Genomic DNA, 19752 nt, shown 5'->3' with positions numbered 1-19752 from the left:
TTTTGCAGCTTTTTTTGAGCTTTACACTCTATGAAGTTACTGACTGTAAGAAGTCAAGTTTCCACCCATGGCAAACTAGGCTGGAATTTTGGGGCTCGATCATAGCGCCACCAGTGGCTATTATGAGTTATGTCCCTTCCATGTCCATCCTATTGACAATCAGATTCCACTTTTCATATCACGTGCACTTGCTTCAAACAAAACTGGCGATGCCCAGCCAAGACGATCTGATTGATAATCAAAATCTATATTGTAATAAAACGGGTTTCTCTTCGCAAAGTGCATCAAATCACGTGAGCAGCTTGATTAATAACATGAAAATATTTGCAACATATCTGTTGAAGCCAAGTTGGTGGTATACATGCTTTACAAATCCCGTAATCGAATGAAATCTGCATTGCAGTTTTCAAACCAGATGTCAATTTTGTTATTCAGTGTTGATTGGACTATGCATAGACTTGTTCGTCCAGCCAAAATGTAACTCCATAATACCAGCCTAGTTCGGCAATGGTGGAAACTGGACTTTTATAGTCAGTTAAATTCCCTTGGGAAGATGTGCACTCCAGGTTTCCAACCTATGATATGAAGGAACACTGTTATATCCATTTACTCATTTCAAATGTAATTCTGTTTTCAGCCAGTGCCAGTTTTCTTCTCTTTGCAAAACCTGACTTTAGTGATCAAGTGGACGGGAGAGCTTGCCATCAACAGACAGGTGACCATGCATGGCAGTTGGGCCGAGATCACATTGATACGTTTCAGTTGTCTGTCCCTAGTAGCATGGGGTCATGTCATTAAGTACAGTAGTGCTTAGCTCGGGGAGAATAAGGGAGGGACACCATGTCAGGTTCAGGGTGACAGTCATGGAAACAAATATACAGTTTTGTGGAGGGTCATTTTTAAATCAGACTGTTCAAGGCAACTATGTACATAAACTGTTCATGGATGTGAGGCCTATGAAGGGTGACTATTTGTTGTAAATACTTACATGGTGTATTTCATCAACTGCGAGATAAGGGAACACAGCTATTTTCTGCATCTGTAGATACTTGGAAACAATAGGGGCGGTGGGGTAGCCTAGTGGTTAAAGTGTTCAATTGTCACTCTGAAGACCTGGGTTCGATTCCCCACGTGGTCACAATGTGTGAAGCCCATTTCTTGTGTCTCCTGCCACGATATTGCCGGAATATTTCTAAAAGTGGAGTAAAACCATACTCACTCACTCACTGGTGTATATTACATGTCATCTGAGCCTGATGGTTTGCATTGTTGCTCATAACATCAACCACTGGTTTGTCTAGTTCAGACTCAGTTATTCACAGCCAACCATCAAATAGCTGGAATACTGTTGTGTGCAGCTTTTAACAATTAACGACACAACACTGAGACTGGTGCATACATGTGTATATATTTCAAACCTCTTCATGATTATTTCTGTTGACTCAGTTTTCACCTGAAATAGTAAGTCAGTGTTGTAAACACAAAAACGGCCAGTATCTGTTGAAGATGAATATGAGGTATTAAACAGCAGGTTTCAGTTTCAGTTTTCAATGCATACTAGAAGTCATTTTGGTATTATTTTTCTTGATATTGACCCAAGAAATACAAAACTTATTACACAATTTTGAGGTTAATTTAAGTTGGTTTATTTCTTAATTACCATTGATAAAAAAAAAAAAATTTAAATATTCATTTTGACCATTCTTGTCAGTTATATAAACTGTGCAAACAAAGAATAGAGATGGGGGGCGTAAGGAATTAGTAGGGATGACGTCTCAATGTGTCGCTTGTACATCTGGTTGCAGCTGACTGGCATCTATGTGTACGGTATGCTGATGCTGACCACCGTGTCCTCCGTCGCCATCATCAAGACAGACCCCCAGGTAGGTGTGGCCCTTCCTTCATGGCTGGTCTTCCTCAGGCCACAGCACCATTGCCTGTCTCACACACCACTCCAAGAAAATAATATACGACCGGGTACTCAAAACAAAATAAAGAACATCCACAATTGGATGGGTATGTGATGCCATACCAACCAGCTATGACAGATTATCTCTAGTCAAATAAAAACATTGGGTCTTCTTTAACTTTTGCATAAAACCGGTATATTTTACCATATAGCCTATAGTTTTTGTCTTGTTTCTAAAAGATTACTGGTTGCAGATATGTGATTTCATAATATTTCCAAACGTTGCTTTTGATCAATGCATGAAGTCACAGTGTTTTATATGCTGAGGTTAAGTAGACGAAAGAAATTTCCTTAATTAGTTAAGAGATAAACGTACTGTGTTTTCAATGTAGAGCTTGGTTACCTTGAGATTTAAACGCGCTAAATTGAGTTTGGAATTGATCGCGCAGCGCGAGGTTTCAAATGCTTCATTTAATACTGAAATTAGCCTCAACAAAGATGGTCAATTTTGCCCAGTTTCTGAACTCTGCAAATGAACTAGACTTTGTTTTTAGATTGCCTTTACCCCCCAGTACTTTCTCAGATTACTTTTTGTATATGTTTCAGTTGAACTCTGAGGGATACTTCTGGATGAGCATCCATGTGATCAGTAGTGGTAAGATAACATTACGCATTTCAATAAATTCTTCATACATTTATCACACAGAAACCCCTGAGTGTATTATATTCTCACTCTTCTAAATATATGTACTCTGAACCACCTCCGTGGACTAGTGGTAGTGCTTCTGCCTGGGGAGCACTGTAAGTGTCATACGAAAAAACTTTAAAAGATGGTACTTGTTGTTACCCTGCCTGGCGCTCTGCATTAAGCGGCTAAAACAAGGACTGGTCGGCTCGGAGTCAGTATGCTGTGTATGTGTGGGGTATTGATGCTAAACTGCAGCATGGTATCTCAGTGAGCTAGCACTATAAAATCAGCATTAGTCCTGACTAGTACAAGTAGTCAGTCTCTGTCTGTATCCTATGCTTGTCCTATTATTCCTCGTGTGAAATACCCAGGAGTTTCTGTCTTCCTTGTGTTCATGGATTCACTGCTAATGTGTGATTTTTTATTTTGCAGGTTTAATTGATATTTACACAAACTTGATGCAAGGGAGATTAAAACTCAAGTGAGTAGCCGTAAATTAATCTTTCTCTGTTTAGAAAAGTGTGATGTATAACCTTTGTTATTCACCTTCTGTAATTTATTGATATGAATTTATTATTGAGTGAGTGAGTGAATGAGTGAGTGAGAGTGTTGGGTGAGAGTGAGTGAGTGAGTGAGTATGGTTTTAAGCCACTTTTAGCAATATTCCAGCAATATTCCAGCAATATCACGGCTGGTGATACTGCAAAATAAGCTTTATACATTGTACCCATGTGGGGAATGGAACCCTGGTCTTTGGCGTGACAAGCCATCACTTTATCCGCCCGTGAATTTATTAATGGACTACGTAACAGTCTTATGATTTTTTTTATTATGATTGTGTTGTACAGCTTCAGTGAATGTTTAAAAGACCCCTTATTTACAGATATTAATGTCATGTTATTCTGATGTTTGGGTAGTAAACAAATGCTTGCAATCTAAAGTGATACAAACACATTTTCAGCTCTCTGGAGAGGTTATATTCCAGCTACATATACAGGTATGTGTGATGCTGAGTTACTTCCCCTGCTTCAAACAGGTCCCTCCTTTCAACACAATCCTCTACATCACAACACAATCCCCTACATCACAACACAATCCCCTACATTACGACACAATCCTCTACATCACAACACAATCCCCTACATCATAACACAATCCCCTACATCACAACACGATCCTCTACATCACAACACAATCCCCTACATTACGATGCAATCCCCTACATCAAAATACAATCCCCTACATTACGACACAATCCCAAACATCACAACACAATACCCTACATCACAACACAATCCCCTACATTACAACAATCCCCTACATCACAACACAATCCTCAACATCACAACACAATCCTCTACATCACAACACAATCCCCTACATCAAAACACAATCCCCTACATTACGACACAATCCCAAACATCACAACACAATCCCCTACATCACAACACAATCCCCTACATCACAACAATCCCCTACATCACAACACAATCCCCTACATCACAACACAATCCTCTACATCACAACACAATCCCCTACATCACAACACAATCCCCTACATCACAACACAATCCCCTACATTACGACACAATCCCCTACATCACAGACCGCCTCCGTGGTCTTGTGGTAGAGCGTCCGCCCGGAGAGCAGAAGGTCCGGGGTTCGATCCCCGGGCGCGTCATACAAAAAGACGTTAAAAGATGGTACTTGTTGTTACCCTGTCTGGCGCTCGGCATTAAGGGGCTAAAACAAGGACTGGTCGGCTCGGAGTCAGTATACTGTGTCTGAGTTGGGTATTCATGTTAAACTGCGGCATGGTATCTCAGTGAGCTAGCACTATAAATCGGCATCAGTCCGGACTAGTACAAGCAGCCACACAAACACACACATGTACATGCACGTCGCTATATAAGTGCAATAATCTTGGACGCGACGTTAAACCCAATTTCACCTCACCTCACCCTACATCACAACACAATCCCCTACATTACGACACAATCCCCAACATCACAACACAATACCCTACATCACAACACAATCCCCTACATCACAACAATCCCCTACATCACAACACAACCCCCTACATTACGACACAATCCCCAACATCACAACACAATACCCTACATCACAACAATCCCCTACATCACGACACAATCCTCTACATCACAACAATCCCCTACATCACAACACAATCCCCTACATCACAACACAATCCCCTACATCACGACACAATCCTCTACATCACAACACAATCCCCTACATTACGACACAATCCCCTACATCACAACACAATCCCCTACATTACGACACAATCCCCTACATCACAACACAATCCCCTACATCACGACACAATCCTCTACATCACAACAATCCCCTACATCACAACACAATCCCCTACATTACGACACAATCCCCAACATCACAACACAATACCCTACATCACAACACAATACCCTACATCACAACACAATCCCCTACATCACAACAATCCCCTACATCACAACACAATACCCTACATCACAACACAATCCCCTACATCACAACAATCCCCTACATCACAACACAATCCCCTACATCAACAACAAATAGTTGCATGGCTAGATTTTATCCACAATAGGTCTTCAGGACCCACATATACATGACCTATAAGTTATATAGACATGACATACCGAATATACATGACATATAAGTTATAAATACATGACATACCAGTATATACATGGCATATAAGTTATATATACATGACATACCGGTATATACATGGCATATAAGTTATATATACATGACATACCGATATATACATGACGTATAAGTTATATATACTTGACACTCGTACCGGTATATAAATGACATATAAGTTATTTATACATGACATACCAGTATATACATGATATATGCATGACTAATACCTGATATAGTCAAACCTCCTTGTGTCAAACTTGGATGTGTCAAACTCCTGGTTGTTTCAAACTCCTGGTTGGGAGTCCCAAGTATCCAAACAAAGCATTATGAATTTATGGATGTCAACTTTTTTATTATGAGGAAGACAATGTTTCGGAGTATATACCTACTCCTCAATCACAACCTATGTGCAATATGTTTGATATATACATGGCCTATGCGTAACAAATACCTGATGTACACATAACCATGATATATGATATTGATATATACATGACATAGACGTAATATGGAAGTAACATGACTAAGCCTTAAAAAAAATTTAGTTTGATGTTTTACATAACATAATCTAATGAAACAAACAAATATTGTGTATCTGCTTTACAATCTCATTCAGTCCCAGATGAATTCTGTGGTAAAATTATCAAAATTCTGCGATTAAATTACAAAAGTTCTGCAGTAAAATTACCTAAGTTCTGCAGGTAAAATGACAAAATTATGTTGTAAATTCTGCTCTAAAGACATAACCATTTTCCTCTCAAACATTAATACAAATCATATTTTTTTCTATAAAAAAATTAATCTCTTGTATTTAGACATTTCAAAACATACAAATATGCCAATACATATGCATGGTCATTTTTTTATGGTTAGTTTAAGTACATAGTTTAAGTACTTGTAATACCAAAAGAACATATAAAAGTGCGAATGATATATTTCAAATTTCGTTTTATCATGTTTATGATAGGATTCATATTTGGTATGTTTGAATCGCATGTTTAAAGTTTGGGCATCAATCAAGTGCAAAATTCGATAGAAAAGCTTGAAAATAATTAAGATTAGTATATTGCTGATAAAAAAAGGGTAATACCGTGATTTTTCTGCAGTTCTGTAGTAAGTTACATTTTCTAGAAATCTTTCCGCAAATTGCAGAATTTGTCTGGGACTGCTCATTGTATCATGTTGTCTATTTGTCATAAAGATGCACACGCTTATTTCAAAGCGAGTCTTATCTTTTGTTCCATGAATACTGCAGCTTTCTGTTGAAAGGTTTTGAAAAGATCTGGTGAACTTAGAAATATCACAAATTGACAACATTGACAACATTGTATTTTCAGTGTGATAATACTTGGACCGTCCAGCTACTTTTTAGGTAGGTATAAACTGGACATAATTCTTGACCCCAGCTGGGAAGAGGGATCACATCATCAAAAGTTGTTACAGCTGATTATGTCATAGCATAGTGTTGTTATAGATGAATATGTCATCAGATGGTGATGTAAGTAGATTGTCTTATCACATGGTGTTGTTACAGCTGACTATATCATCACATGGTGTTGTTACAGCTGATTACATCATCACATGATGTTGATACAGCTGATTATATCATCACTTAGTGTTGTTACAGCTGATTATGTCATCACATTGTTGTTACAGCTGATTATATCATCACATGATGTTACAGCTTATTTTATCATCACCTGATGTTGTTACAGCTGATTATATCATCACCTGATGTTGTTACAGCTGATTATATCATCACATGGTGTTGTTACAGCTGTTTATATCATCACATTGTTGTTACAGCTGATTATATCATCACATGGTGTTGTAACAGCCGATTATACTATCACATGGTGTTGTTACAGCTGATTATATCATCACACGGTGTTGTTACAGCTGATTATACCATCACATGGTGTTGTTACAGCTGATTATATCATCACATAGTGTTGTTACAGCTGATTATACCATCACATGATGTTGTTACAGCTGATTATACCATCACATGGTGTTGTTACAGCTGATTATATCATCACATAGTGTTGTTACAGCTGATTATATCATCACATAGTGTTGTTACAGCTGATTATATCACCACATATGTTGTTACAGCTGATTATATCATCACATGATGTTGTTACAGCTGATTATATCACCACATGGTGTTGTTACAGCTGATTATATCACCACATGATGTTGTTACAGCTGATTATATCACCACATGGTGTTGTTACAGGTGACGCCCTGGAGGCTGCCAGGTTTCCCTATTTATACTTTGGCAAGTTTTATGTTGGGTGTATACTCAGGTGAGTGGTGTTATTGTTTTGTGTGTGATAATGTGATGTTTTGGTGACTCAATCATCCATCCCTATCATATATCACTTCATGGTTGCATGAATGTATACTCACTGCCAAAAGAAATGCGAAGAAGAAATATATAGAGAAGTATGTACGTTAAGAAGAGATGTTTCCAATGTTAACCAATTAATGACAAAACTAACAATCAGCCAAGTGTTACCACAGAGTGTCTTTATTCTTATCACGATATGCTGCTAGTGATTTCCAAACTTTACCCGCTAATCCTGCACGAGACAAATGGTGCATCTCAAGTCACGGATCTGTAATGTCACATGTGATGTGTTCATGACCGCCGGTTCACACAACATACCAACCAGTATGTTTGTTTGTGCATCGAACCAATCTAATATCTCTTGAATATGAGTAATTCTTCAGATATTAACCTGCATGAGTGGTATTTGCATTTCTTTTGGTGGTGAGTATATTTACAGTTACACTACTTTCATTACCCTCCTTTTACAGTAAACATTTGATGGCTTCAATTTCCTATAAAGTCATATGGTAATAAATCCTTGTAATTTTAGCACAATTAGCACTGTATTTACACGATGTACATAAATGTAATCATGGTATCTGTGTGAAGCTCTGTACTAGACCATTGCCTTATTGTTATACCTACTTGTCGACCCGTGAAGATTCGGGGTAGAATAGGTCTTCAGCAACCCATGCTTGCGTTAAAAGGTGACTATGCTTGTCGTAAGAGGCGACTAACTGGATCGGGTGGTCAGGCTGGCTGACTTGGTTGATGCATGTCATCGATCCCAATTGCGTGAATCGATGCTCATGTAGTCAATCACTGAATTGTCTGGTCCAGACTCAATTATTTACAGACCGCCATCATTTAGCTGGAATATTGCTGAGTGCAACCTTAAACAACAAATAAACAAACAAACAAAACCTACTTGTCACTGGTTTATAGCTGATGTATGAAAGAAATAATTTTGACTACATACAAAGAAAACACAGTTTGAGACAAGGAAGCAGGTCAGTCTAGAATGCTTATATACTGGATGAATCGCAAGTGACTTTAGGTTATGTAGAAGTGGAGAGATTAAGAGCAAACTTGGGTCTTACGGCTTATCTGCGGGTCATATCATTTTCTTTCGTATTTCAATGGTCAAATTAACACCTCGGCTTATCTACGGGGTCGGCTTATCCGCGGTCATATACGGTAAGTTGGCCTATTGATGCTTGCCACAGTTATGTAAACAGATGTAAAGGCTGACTCAGGGAGGTCTTTAACCCTCTGGATGCCGAGTTTTTTTTCTGACGCACATTTTCCTAAGATCGGAAAAGTGAAGGTTGTGCGAGAATTGCACTTACGCGGCACTGGATCTACCTCTGGCTATAAAATTACGCAGAGGTGGAGAATATTAAATTTCCTATTTGATGGTGTTAAGTTAACTGCAAATATTAAACCGGTTTTAAAGAAATACGCTTCTAAGTGTTGTCCGAGAATTTATTCTGCGTTGAAAAACAGTAAATTTCTCCGCTTTTTATCGTACATCGATAAAAGTACTGTGCGACGATTTTTTTTATTTCGAAGCTTTACGGAAACTGTCAGCGAACAAAATACTGCCTAATGTCTGAACGACATAACTATATATCAAATGGAGTTATATGCGTATGTGTAACGACATACATTCAATGCCAAAAACTGCATGCCGTAAATGACGAAAACTGATTTTTCTCTATGACGTCAAAAGGCGACCGAGAGGTTACACGCGTACAAAGAAAAGGGGACATAACTCCGCTATGCTTAGCACTAGGTTATTGTACACTCAGGTCAATTGGTGAGAATTAGCTGTGGGTAAGGACAATGTATTTTCGTTGTGTTTCGTTCACGAGGAACCAAACTATTCCAACACAAATATCGATATTGAAACTGTATACGTTTTTTATAAATAAAACCCACAAGAAATTATGAAATCGTACTTCATAAAAAAGAGGTAATAGAGAAATGGATGGCCCTATCCAACCTATAACTTAGTCCTTATATTCCAACATTCTCCTGAGTGTGTAAGTGTAATTTGACTTATGGTGCACCATTATTAATGGAGCACTAGCTTTATCATCAAATGTAATGAAATACCCCAAAATAACACCATTCCTTTTGACGTCATTGCTGGTTTTATGTCTTTGATAACGTCGGAGAAAGACGACACTGGTATTTTGATTTATATATATCTCCCATAATTTTCGTTCATGGTTTGGAAAATCTCGATGTGTAAAACGGAATTTGACGCTTTTTCGACACAACATAAAATTACTGCTTTCACCAAGTAAATAATGTCTTGAATATGTAAACAATTAGATAGTTTATCGTGTATCTTAATTGGACAGGACACGCACCTGTTTGGCATCAATTTAAGTTATGAAATTCACAAAAGAATAATCCAAAACAACCAAAATTATATTCAGTATTGGACATATATTTGTTCATTATCATGTTAGTATTTCTCTTCATCTCGTCTCAGAATGAAACAATAAAAGATGCGAAGAAAGCACTATCATATTGGTATAGAATTATCAGGATAATCGTATAAGGTTGAACAAACGGGGTACCTGGCATGGATTTTATTTTATACATTTTAAAATTTCTGGAGAAATTAAGTAAACAGTTTAATATCCCGTGATCACAATATTGAAAAAAAGAATGAACCCATTGATTATATAATGCAAAACGAGAGGAATAATTCGTAAAATGTGTGTGACTAACGCGCACCTGGCGAATCGTTAGATATCACTGTTCTGTGTATCAAACGACATCAAAAACAGTTCCAAGACCAAGACAGTTCTTTCAGAAATGTGTGCATATATTTTACCGAATTGTTTTTGTAAAAGTAATATATTCAGTTTTAGTTATAAAATAAAATGAAACGGCTATTCATGGACATTGCTAATATGAACTTATAATATTGACTATTGCACATCCCAAGAAATGCGTACATGCTGCAGTTACATTTACACTTCTTGTAACACTTGTCCAAAGGAAAGAAATATCGTATGCGACACTAAAAACCTATCAATTGTTATGTAAACAATGTTCAAACTAACAGGAGATTATCAAGGTTCCTTCATACATGTTGTGGCCGATATTTACGTATGATATCATTTTGAACATTGACAAATGTCCAAAGTGAAATTAGAATCTAATTGTGTGAAAAAATGTATAAAAGATGTGCAAAATCTGCATCATAACTGAAACAGTAAACAGCATGGTACAATGATCATGTGCACTCTCATTCAAAGACCTTCACCTCAAAGAAATTACCAAATATGTACAACAATGTTGACGTATGACATCACTACCTGTGACCGACTTTTACAAAATGGCGTTTTCACTGTCAACCGTACGCGGGATTTTACGAGGGGACTTTCGTTGATTCAGGGATCGTATTTACATAAATGTGACATGTAAGTAATCAGAAACATTCTGACAATCTATGTACTGTTATTTGTTGTTATAATTTTCATTGAAACAAACCGGAATAGTCAGAAATTCCGATAAATACCGTTGTCGTTGTGCGTGATTTTGCGTCAGTCATGGCGTCACACAGGACGGTAACTTTGCAATGATTTGATATTTTCAACAGAAGTTGTCAATGTATCTATTTTAAATTCCCTATTTCTTCCTACGATTCTCTTCCCATGACTATTCTGCAAATGTTGAGCCAATATTTTGAACGAATAGACGAATGGATAGCTCAAAATAGGAGAAAATGCTACAGTGTGTAAAATCTGTATTTTTGCTTTGTTTACACTTCAAACAAGTGCAGTGTTTCGAGCACAGCGTTCGTTTTCACACCTGACTTATATTGCTTGATTTCATCCAGCCATTTCGTACTGGTGACAAAGACCATTGTTCATTCGATTCTAAAATGTATGAGGAATTCAAGGATGTGTGTATCGCAGCAAAGTTTGGAATATACGGGATGTTACAGGCGCTTCATAACCGGTGTACCTGAAACGTGATTTTGTAAACACTATCCAATATGGCGGAAAGGTCACTTCGGCGTTCGTGTTTGCGTATTTTCCAAAACATTCTAAACGATTCTAGGGTTATCGGAGACGTTTTGGAATGATCATTGGTGATTTCATAAAGGACAGATACCCGTGATCACTAATATGCTATTTTTGAAATTCATTTCTCGGAGTAAATATCCGAAATTTAGATTCCAGAACATGCAGTAAATAACGCGGCGAGTGGTGATTTAGTAATGTGTAAAACATGGCGACATTTACGAAGTACCTAATTTTCAGAGGTCATTTTTTGTACTTTTGCTTGGCCTAAAAAGCCAATGAATAATATCACAGAACAGGGAATCTCCCACCTTATTCAAAACTGTGATGTGTATTAGTGTGCATGATGTATGTTTAATTTTATTCGACTTCAAAGTGAGGGTTGTAGAGGAAGGACATATATGTCCCTCTGGCATCCAGGGGGTTAACACAAGCTAATACATGGAGAAACTCACCCTAATGTATTTTGATATCAAATATATCAACTGTCGCTAAACTTAAAAACTCTGAGAGCTTTTAACTTTTATCGACTTGTGTTCATTTGGGATATTGTTGAATCTGTTGTGTGTGATGTTGATGTGTTACCATGGCAACTCTCTGTCCCCAGTGGTGTGCCGGACATGTTCCTGAATCTGTTGTGTGTGATGTTCATGTGTTACCATGGCTACTCTCTGTCCCCAGTGTTGTGCCGGACATGTTCCTGAATCTGTTGTGTGTAATGTTCATGTGTTACCATGGCTACTCTCTGTCCCTAGTGGTGTGCTGGGCATGTTCCTGAATCTGCTGTGTGTGATGTTCATGTGTTACCATGGCTACTCCCTGTCCCTAGTGGTGCGTCGGGCATGTTCCTGAATCTGTTGTGTGTGATATTCATGTGTTACCATGGCTACTCTCTGTCCCTAGTGGTGTGTCGGGCATGTTCCTGAATCTGTTGTGTGTGATATTCATGTGTTACCATGGCTACTCTCTGTCCCTAGTGGTGTGCTGGGCATGTTCCTGAATCTGTTGTGTGTGATATTCATGTGTTACCATGGCTACTCTCTGTCCCTAGTGGTGTGTCGGGCATGTTCCTGAATCTGTTGTGTGTGATATTTATGTGTTACCATGGCTACTCTCTGTCCCCAGTGGTGTACTGGGCATGTTCCTGAATCTGCTGTCTATCAGGCTACAAGAGGAGGAGGAGCAGACTCTTGACTTCCAGGCATCGCTGGCGATCAGCAAGGTGAGCACCCACCACTTCAGGCAACCGTTCCAGGCAATGTAACTCATGCACCATGACAGTACCTCTATTTCAGTGTCATGATGAAAATCCTTTCCTGCACCATTATGAGATTTCTTGGCCTTATTTGGTATGGTACCGAAGCCTGAATGCCCACATTTCCTTTTTTCTGGAGATGGCTGGTCTGTTAGTTTAGAAAGAATACCAAAGTGTCTCCATATAAATCTTTTTTTAAAACAATAATATGTTAACTTCTGGGATTTATGCAGGTGTCATTAATTTCCTGCAGAATGTCCCAGGTCTAACCATACATGCCTTTCTAAAATACATTTTTGATAATTTAGTGATATTCTGATGGTAGCTCAGAACCATATTTGGAGTCACCAGGTAGAGGCACATGTCTTAAACCCTTTATTCTAAACTCTCTTCATTAGTGTGTATGGACTCGGACCCTAAAAGCTGTTTGAAATGTAAATCAGATACCTTAATCAAATTACTTATTATTGTTATGCTCAAAATAAACAGTGTTCTGATATGATTTGACAACTATGTTAAGATTTTGTACCTTTAATGAAGCTACAATCTATTTTCCAGATTGTAGGATCCATACTGTCCGTGCTATTCTTTGACTTCCAAGTTGTAGCTAACCAAGCTCTATGGTGAGTTGACAACCAAGTTGTATCCATTTCAGCTCTAAAGGTGAGTTGACCTCCAAGTAGTAGCCAGTCAGGCTGTACGATGAGTTGACTTCCAAGTAGTAGCCAGTCAGGGTGTACGATGTGTTGACTTCCAAGTAGTAGCCAGTCAGGCTCTACGATGTGTTGACTTCCAAGTAGTAGCCAGTCAGGCTCTACGATGAGTTGACTTCCAAGTAGTAGCCAGTAAGGATGCACAATGAGTTGACTTCCAAGTAGTAACTAGTCAGGCTCTACGATGAGATGACTTCCAAGTAGTAGCCAGTCATCTTCTAAGTTGTAGCTGGTAGTGTACAAGATATTCAGAGTAAGATAATGTCCACCCTGCTATTGACACATGCAACTCATTTTCCGCCCTTCTTTACACAGGATTACTGTGAATCATCTGTGTGCCCTGGCCAGCAGCAAGTCCCTGACAGCCCATACAGCAGCCCGGGTGGTGGTGGACAACGTGCTGCCCCAGACACACCCCAACATTAGGAGGGACAACCTACAGCAGGACCTCCTGAGGACAGAGGTCGCCTGACCCCTTTCACTGCGGTGTGAATGTAGGACTTGATCTTTGTTTAGCAGGAGCGAGATCTAACATCTGACTTCAATGAGATTGGTAATGTTATATGACTTGGGATAAATACATGTATCATGAACATCTCACCCGGTAGGTTACTGAGTCATAAATACACCGTCTTTTAGCGGACATGTTCCAGTGCAATAACTAAACTAAACCCTCCACACGTTCCTGAGAGTTGCTGAGAGTTCCTAGTCATGAAGACCTTGAGACAGGATTGTAAGAACACTAAGAGGACTAGTGTAGAGCAGATGGGTGTGATATTCAGTACTGTGTATCCAAGTTTCGACTACATCCTGCTGACAGAAGGGGGCCAGTAGGTCGGTATATTATGAGAAAGCAAGGATTCACACATTCTAAGAATATGCACATACCATGTGTGCAACGGAGGTATGGTCCTTTCTGAAATTTAAAATTGTTGTCTATCGTCAACGTCATGTGAGGTAGTCTAGTGGTTCAGGTGTTGACCTAGGTTCGATACCCCACATGGCTAGAATGTGTGAAGCCTTTTCTATCTGTCCCTTGCTGGAACCCCATGGTGACCCAAGGATATATTTTGTCCCCAATACCCTGTGCTTAGTAAGAGGTGACTAAAATGTATTGGATGGTCAGACTTTGTGAATTGGTTGGGACATTGGTCATAATATCAATCACTGGTTGGACTGGCTCAGGCATGATTATATACAACCATGATATAGCTTGAATATTGCTGACTGTTGCGTAAAACAGCATTCACTCACTCATACTTGCTGTGATATGGCCGAAATGGCATAAAACCATATCCATTCCTCGCTGTGTTATGTATGTTATACTGTATTCATTTTGTCAGCAGAGTAAGCAACATCATGCACAGCCTAGTGTCTTAGCATCATTTTAGGAGATGTATTTAGTTCCATACTGAGGAAGTAATCCAAGTATAGGTATCAATGTTGTCACGTCAAGAACCTCATGTAAAGGCATTGTATAAATTGTTATGCTTCATGAGGGAACAATATAGTCCTTTTCTCTGAAAGAAATCTCATGCTTTTAATGTGAACTTATGCATGTTATTTATTTGTCAATTACATTCATTACCAAAGGATACTGAGAGATCCAAACGTGTATTACAGCTGATAAGGTAAAGTGGATCTCAAACATTGTCATGTCCTCTGTTGGTGTCACAGCAGCTGTCAGTGCTCAGACCAGATACAGCTGTCACTGCTGAGACCAGATACAGCTTCTGTCTGACCCATTGGTGTAACAGCAGCTGTCAGTGCTCAGACCAGATACAGCTGTCACTGCTGAGACCAGATACAGCTTCTGTCTGACCCATTGGTATAACAGCAGCTGTCAATGCTCAGACCTGATACAGCTGTCAGTGCTGAGACCAGATACAGCTTCTGTCTGACCTGTTGGTGTCACAGCAGCTGTCAGTGCTCAGACCTGATACAGCTGTCAGTGCTGAGACCAGATACAGCTTCTGTCTGACCTGTTGGTGTCACAGCAGCTGTCAGTGCTCAGACCTGATACAGCTGTCAGTGCTGAGACCAGATACAGCTTCTGTCTGACCTGTTGGTGTAACAGCAGCTGTCAGTGCTCAGACCAGATACAGCTTCTGTCCGACCTGTTGGTGTCACAGCAGCTGTCAGTGCTCAGACCAGATACAGCTTCTGTCTGACCTGTTGGTGTAACAGCAGCTGTCAGTACTCAGACCAGGTACAGCTTCTGTCTGACCTGTTGGTGTAACAGCAGCTGTCAGTGCTCAGACCAGATACAGCTTCTGTCTGACCTGTTGGTGTAACAGCAGCTGTCAGTACTCAGACCAGGTACAGCTTCTGTCTGACCTGTTGGTGTAACAGCAGCTGTCAGTGCTCAGACCTGATACAGCTGTCAGTGCTGAGACCAGATACAGCTTCTGTCTGACCTGTTGGTGTAACAGCAGCTGTCAGTGCTGAGACCAGATACAGCTTCTGTCCGACCTGTTGGTGTAACAGCAGCTGTCAGTGCTCAGACCAGATACAGCTGTCAGTGCTCAGACCAGATACAGCTTCTGTCCGACCTGTTGGTGTAACAGCAGCTGTCAGTGCTCAGACCTGATACAGCTGTCAGTGCTGAGACCAGATACAGCTTCTGTCTGACCTGTTGGTGTAACAGCAGCTGTCAGTGCTGAGACCAGATACAGCTTCTGTCCGACCTGTTGGTGTAACAGCAGCTGTCAGTGCTGAGACCAGATACAGCTTCTGTCCGACCTGTTGGTGTAACAGCAGCTGTCAGTGCTCTGACCTGACACAGCTGTCAGTGCTCAGACCAGATACAGCTGTCAGTGCTCAGACCAGATACAGCTGTCACTGCTGAGATCTGAAACAACTTCTGTCTGACCTGTTGGTGTCACAGCAGCTGTCAGTGCTCAGACCTGATACAGCTGTCAGTGCTCAGACCAGATACAGCTTCTGTCTGACCTGTTGGTGTAACAGCAGCTGTCAGTACTCAGACCAGATACAGCTTCTGTCTGACCTGTTGGTGTAACAGCAGCTGTCAGTGCTCAGACCAGATACAGCTGTCAGTGCTCAGACCAGATACAGCTTCTGTCTGACCTGTTGGTGTCACAGCAGCTGTCAGTGCTCTGACCAGATACAGCTTCTGTCTGACCTGTTGGTTTAACAGCAGCTGTCAGTGCTCAGACCAGATACAGCTTCTGTCTGACCTGTTGGTGTCACAGCAGCTGTCAGTGCTCAGACCAGATACAGCTTCTGTCTGACCTGTTGGTGTAACAGCAGCTGTCAGTGCTCAGACCAGATACAGCTTCTGTCTGACCTGTTGGTGTAACAGCAGCTGTCAATGCTCAGACCAGATACAGCTTCTGTCTGACCTGTTGGTGTAACAGCAGCTGTCAGTGCTCAGACCAGATACAGCTTCTGTCTGACCTGTTGGTGTAACAGCAGCTGTCAATGCTCAGACCAGGTACAGCTTCTGTCTGACCTGTTGGTGTAACAGCAGCTGTCAGTGCTCAGACCAGATACAGCTTCTGTCTGACCTGTTGGTGTAACAGCAGCTGTCAGTGCTCAGACCAGATACAGCTTCTGTCTGACCTGTTGGTGTAACAGCAGCTGTCAATGCTCAGACCAGATACAGCTGTCAGTGCTCAGACCAGATACAGCTTCTGTCTGACCTGTTGGTGTAACAGCAGCTGTCAGTGCTCAGACTAGATACAGCTTCTGTCCGACCTGTTGGTGTAACAGCAGCTGTCAGTGCTCAGACCAGATACAGCTTTTGTCCGACCTGTTGGTGTAACAGCAGCTGTCAGTGCTCAGACCAGATACAGCTTCTGTCTGACCTGTTGGTGTAACAGCAGCTGTCAATGCTCAGACCAGGTACAGCTTCTGTCTGACCTGTTGGTGTAACAGCAGCTGTCAGTGCTCAGACCAGATACAGCTTCTGTCTGACCTGTTGGTGTAACAGCAGCTGTCAATGCTCAGACCAGGTACAGCTTCTGTCTGACCTGTTGGTGTAACAGCAGCTGTCAGTGCTCAGACCAGATACAGCTTCTGTCTGACCTGTTGGTGTAACAGCAGCTGTCAGTGCTCAGACCAGATACAGCTTTTGTCCGACCTGTTGGTGTAACAGCAGCTGTCAATGCTCAGACCAGATACAGCTTCTGTCTGACCTGTTGGTGTCACAGCAGCTGTCAGTGCTCAGACCAGATACAGCTTCTGTCTGACCTGTTGGTGTCACAGCAGCTGTCAGTGCTCAGACCAGATACAGCTTCTGTCTGACCTGTTGGTGTCACAGCAGCTGTCAGTGCTCAGACCAGATACAGCTTCTGTCTGACCTGTTGGTGTAACAGCAGCTGTCAATGCTCAGACCAGATACAGCTTCTGTCTGACCTGTTGGTGTAACAGCAGCTGTCAGTGCTCAGACCAGATACAGCTTCTGTCAGACCTGTTGGTGTAACAGCAGCTGTCAATGCTCAGACCAGATACAGCTTCTGTCTGACCTGTTGGTGTAACAGCAGCTGTCAGTGCTCAGACCAGATACAGCTTCTGTCTGACCTGTTGGTGTAACAGCAGCTGTCAGTGATCAGACCAGATACAGCTTCTGTCTGACCTGTTGGTGTAACAGCAGCTGTCAGTGCTCAGACCAGATACAGCTTCTGTCTGACCTGTTGGTGTCACAGCAGCTGTCAGTGCTCAGACCAGATACAGCTTCTGTCTGACCTGTTGGTGTAACAGCAGCTGTCAGTGCTCAGACCAGATACAGCTTCTGTCTGACCTGTTGGTGTAACAGCAGCTGTCAATGCTCAGACCTGATACAGCTTTTGTCCGACCTGTTGGTGTAACAGCAGCTGTCAATGCTCAGACCAGATACAGCTTCTGTCTGACCTGTTGGTGTCACAGCAGCTGTCAGTGCTCAGACCAGATACAGCTTCTGTCTGACCTGTTGGTGTCACAGCAGCTGTCAGTGCTCAGACCAGATACAGCTTCTGTCTGACCTGTTGGTGTCACAGCAGCTGTCAGTGCTCAGACCAGATACAGCTTCTGTCTGACCTGTTGGTGTAACAGCAGCTGTCAGTGCTCAGACCAGATACAGCTTCTGTCTGACCTGTTGGTGTAACAGCAGCTGTCAATGCTCAGACCAGGTACAGCTTCTGTCTGACCTGTTGGTGTAACAGCAGCTGTCAGTGCTCAGACCAGATACAGCTTCTGTCAGACCTGTTGGTGTAACAGCAGCTGTCAATGCTCAGACCAGATACAGCTTCTGTCTGACCTGTTGGTGTAACAGCAGCTGTCAGTGCTCAGACCAGATACAGCTTCTGTCAGACCTGTTGGTGTAACAGCAGCTGTCAGTGCTCAGACCAGATACAGCTTCTGTCAGACCTGTTGGTGTAACAGCAGCTGTCAGTGCTCAGACCAGATACAGCTTCTGTCTGACCTGTTGGTGTAACAGCAGCTGTCAGTACTCAGACCAGGTACAGCTTCTCCGTCTACCTTGTTACTCTTCATTTCACATTTGTGTTGTTTGTGTATGGCACAAGAAAATGACTTTTGTTTTCTTTTATTTTTTAAATGCTGTATTTATGCACATTGTGTAACAATATTTGAATCATTGGGAGTGGGACTGTTGAGTGAGTGTTTCACCCCTCCTAATGGTGATCATTGTTTAATAAAATATTTTACTAATGACATCTTTTCTTGTAACAGTGAATGTTCTGTTCTGTGTGGAAACTGTTACCTTAAACTGTTCCAAATGGTTTTAACTAGTATTTGCCACGCATGGATTATAGACGAATGTACTGTTAAACACTACATACGCATAAGGAGAAAATGCTAGTTGACCGTTGGTATGGGGCTAATTGAAAAGTGTCCTTTGGCCTCAAAGCTGAATCTTGAAAAACATGCAGGCAGCTGCAATTCACTCAACCTGTTTTAGGACATCAACAAAGGGAAAGTTAAATGAAGGACAGCATTTTCTACTACCAGATAGGAAGTTCTTTGTTATGACAGGGTGTTGTGTTCTTTAGCTTTCTCACAGTGTCAAATTTTAATGATTTATCATACTAATGTTGAATGCAGGTAGTTTGTCGCTCTTTCTGACAATTTTCAAAATTCTTAAAAGGTGTTAATGTTGGAA

At 40.9% G+C, this 19752-nt stretch overlaps 1 protein-coding gene across 3 annotated transcripts in view; it reads left to right on the top strand.

The window, feature by feature from the left end:
• LOC124143790 (transmembrane protein 241-like) overlaps positions 1 to 19306 on the top strand; it is a 49511-nt gene extending 30205 nt beyond the window's left edge. For all 3 annotated transcript variants that reach the window (XM_046512893.2, XM_048401627.1, XM_046512892.2), the window contains exons 6-15: positions 638 to 715; positions 1806 to 1883; positions 2516 to 2564; positions 3030 to 3078; positions 3559 to 3594; positions 6617 to 6651; positions 7519 to 7588; positions 12789 to 12885; positions 13477 to 13541; positions 13947 to 19306. In XM_046512893.2, the coding sequence (XP_046368849.1) occupies positions 638 to 715; positions 1806 to 1883; positions 2516 to 2564; positions 3030 to 3078; positions 3559 to 3594; positions 6617 to 6651; positions 7519 to 7588; positions 12789 to 12885; positions 13477 to 13541; positions 13947 to 14103 (714 nt within the window). In that variant the 3' untranslated portion in view covers positions 14104 to 19306. The remainder of the gene's footprint in view (positions 1 to 637; positions 716 to 1805; positions 1884 to 2515; positions 2565 to 3029; positions 3079 to 3558; positions 3595 to 6616; positions 6652 to 7518; positions 7589 to 12788; positions 12886 to 13476; positions 13542 to 13946) is intronic.
• Positions 19307 to 19752: the final 446 nt, after the last annotated feature.

This window comes from Haliotis rufescens, unplaced genomic scaffold (assembly GCF_023055435.1).
Source record: "Haliotis rufescens isolate VD_foot unplaced genomic scaffold, xgHalRufe1.0.p SCAF_1, whole genome shotgun sequence".
Taxonomy (NCBI): domain Eukaryota; kingdom Metazoa; phylum Mollusca; class Gastropoda; order Lepetellida; family Haliotidae; genus Haliotis; species Haliotis rufescens.
Note: the sequence above shows the minus strand (reverse complement) of the source record. Positions and strands in the feature narration are given on the sequence as shown.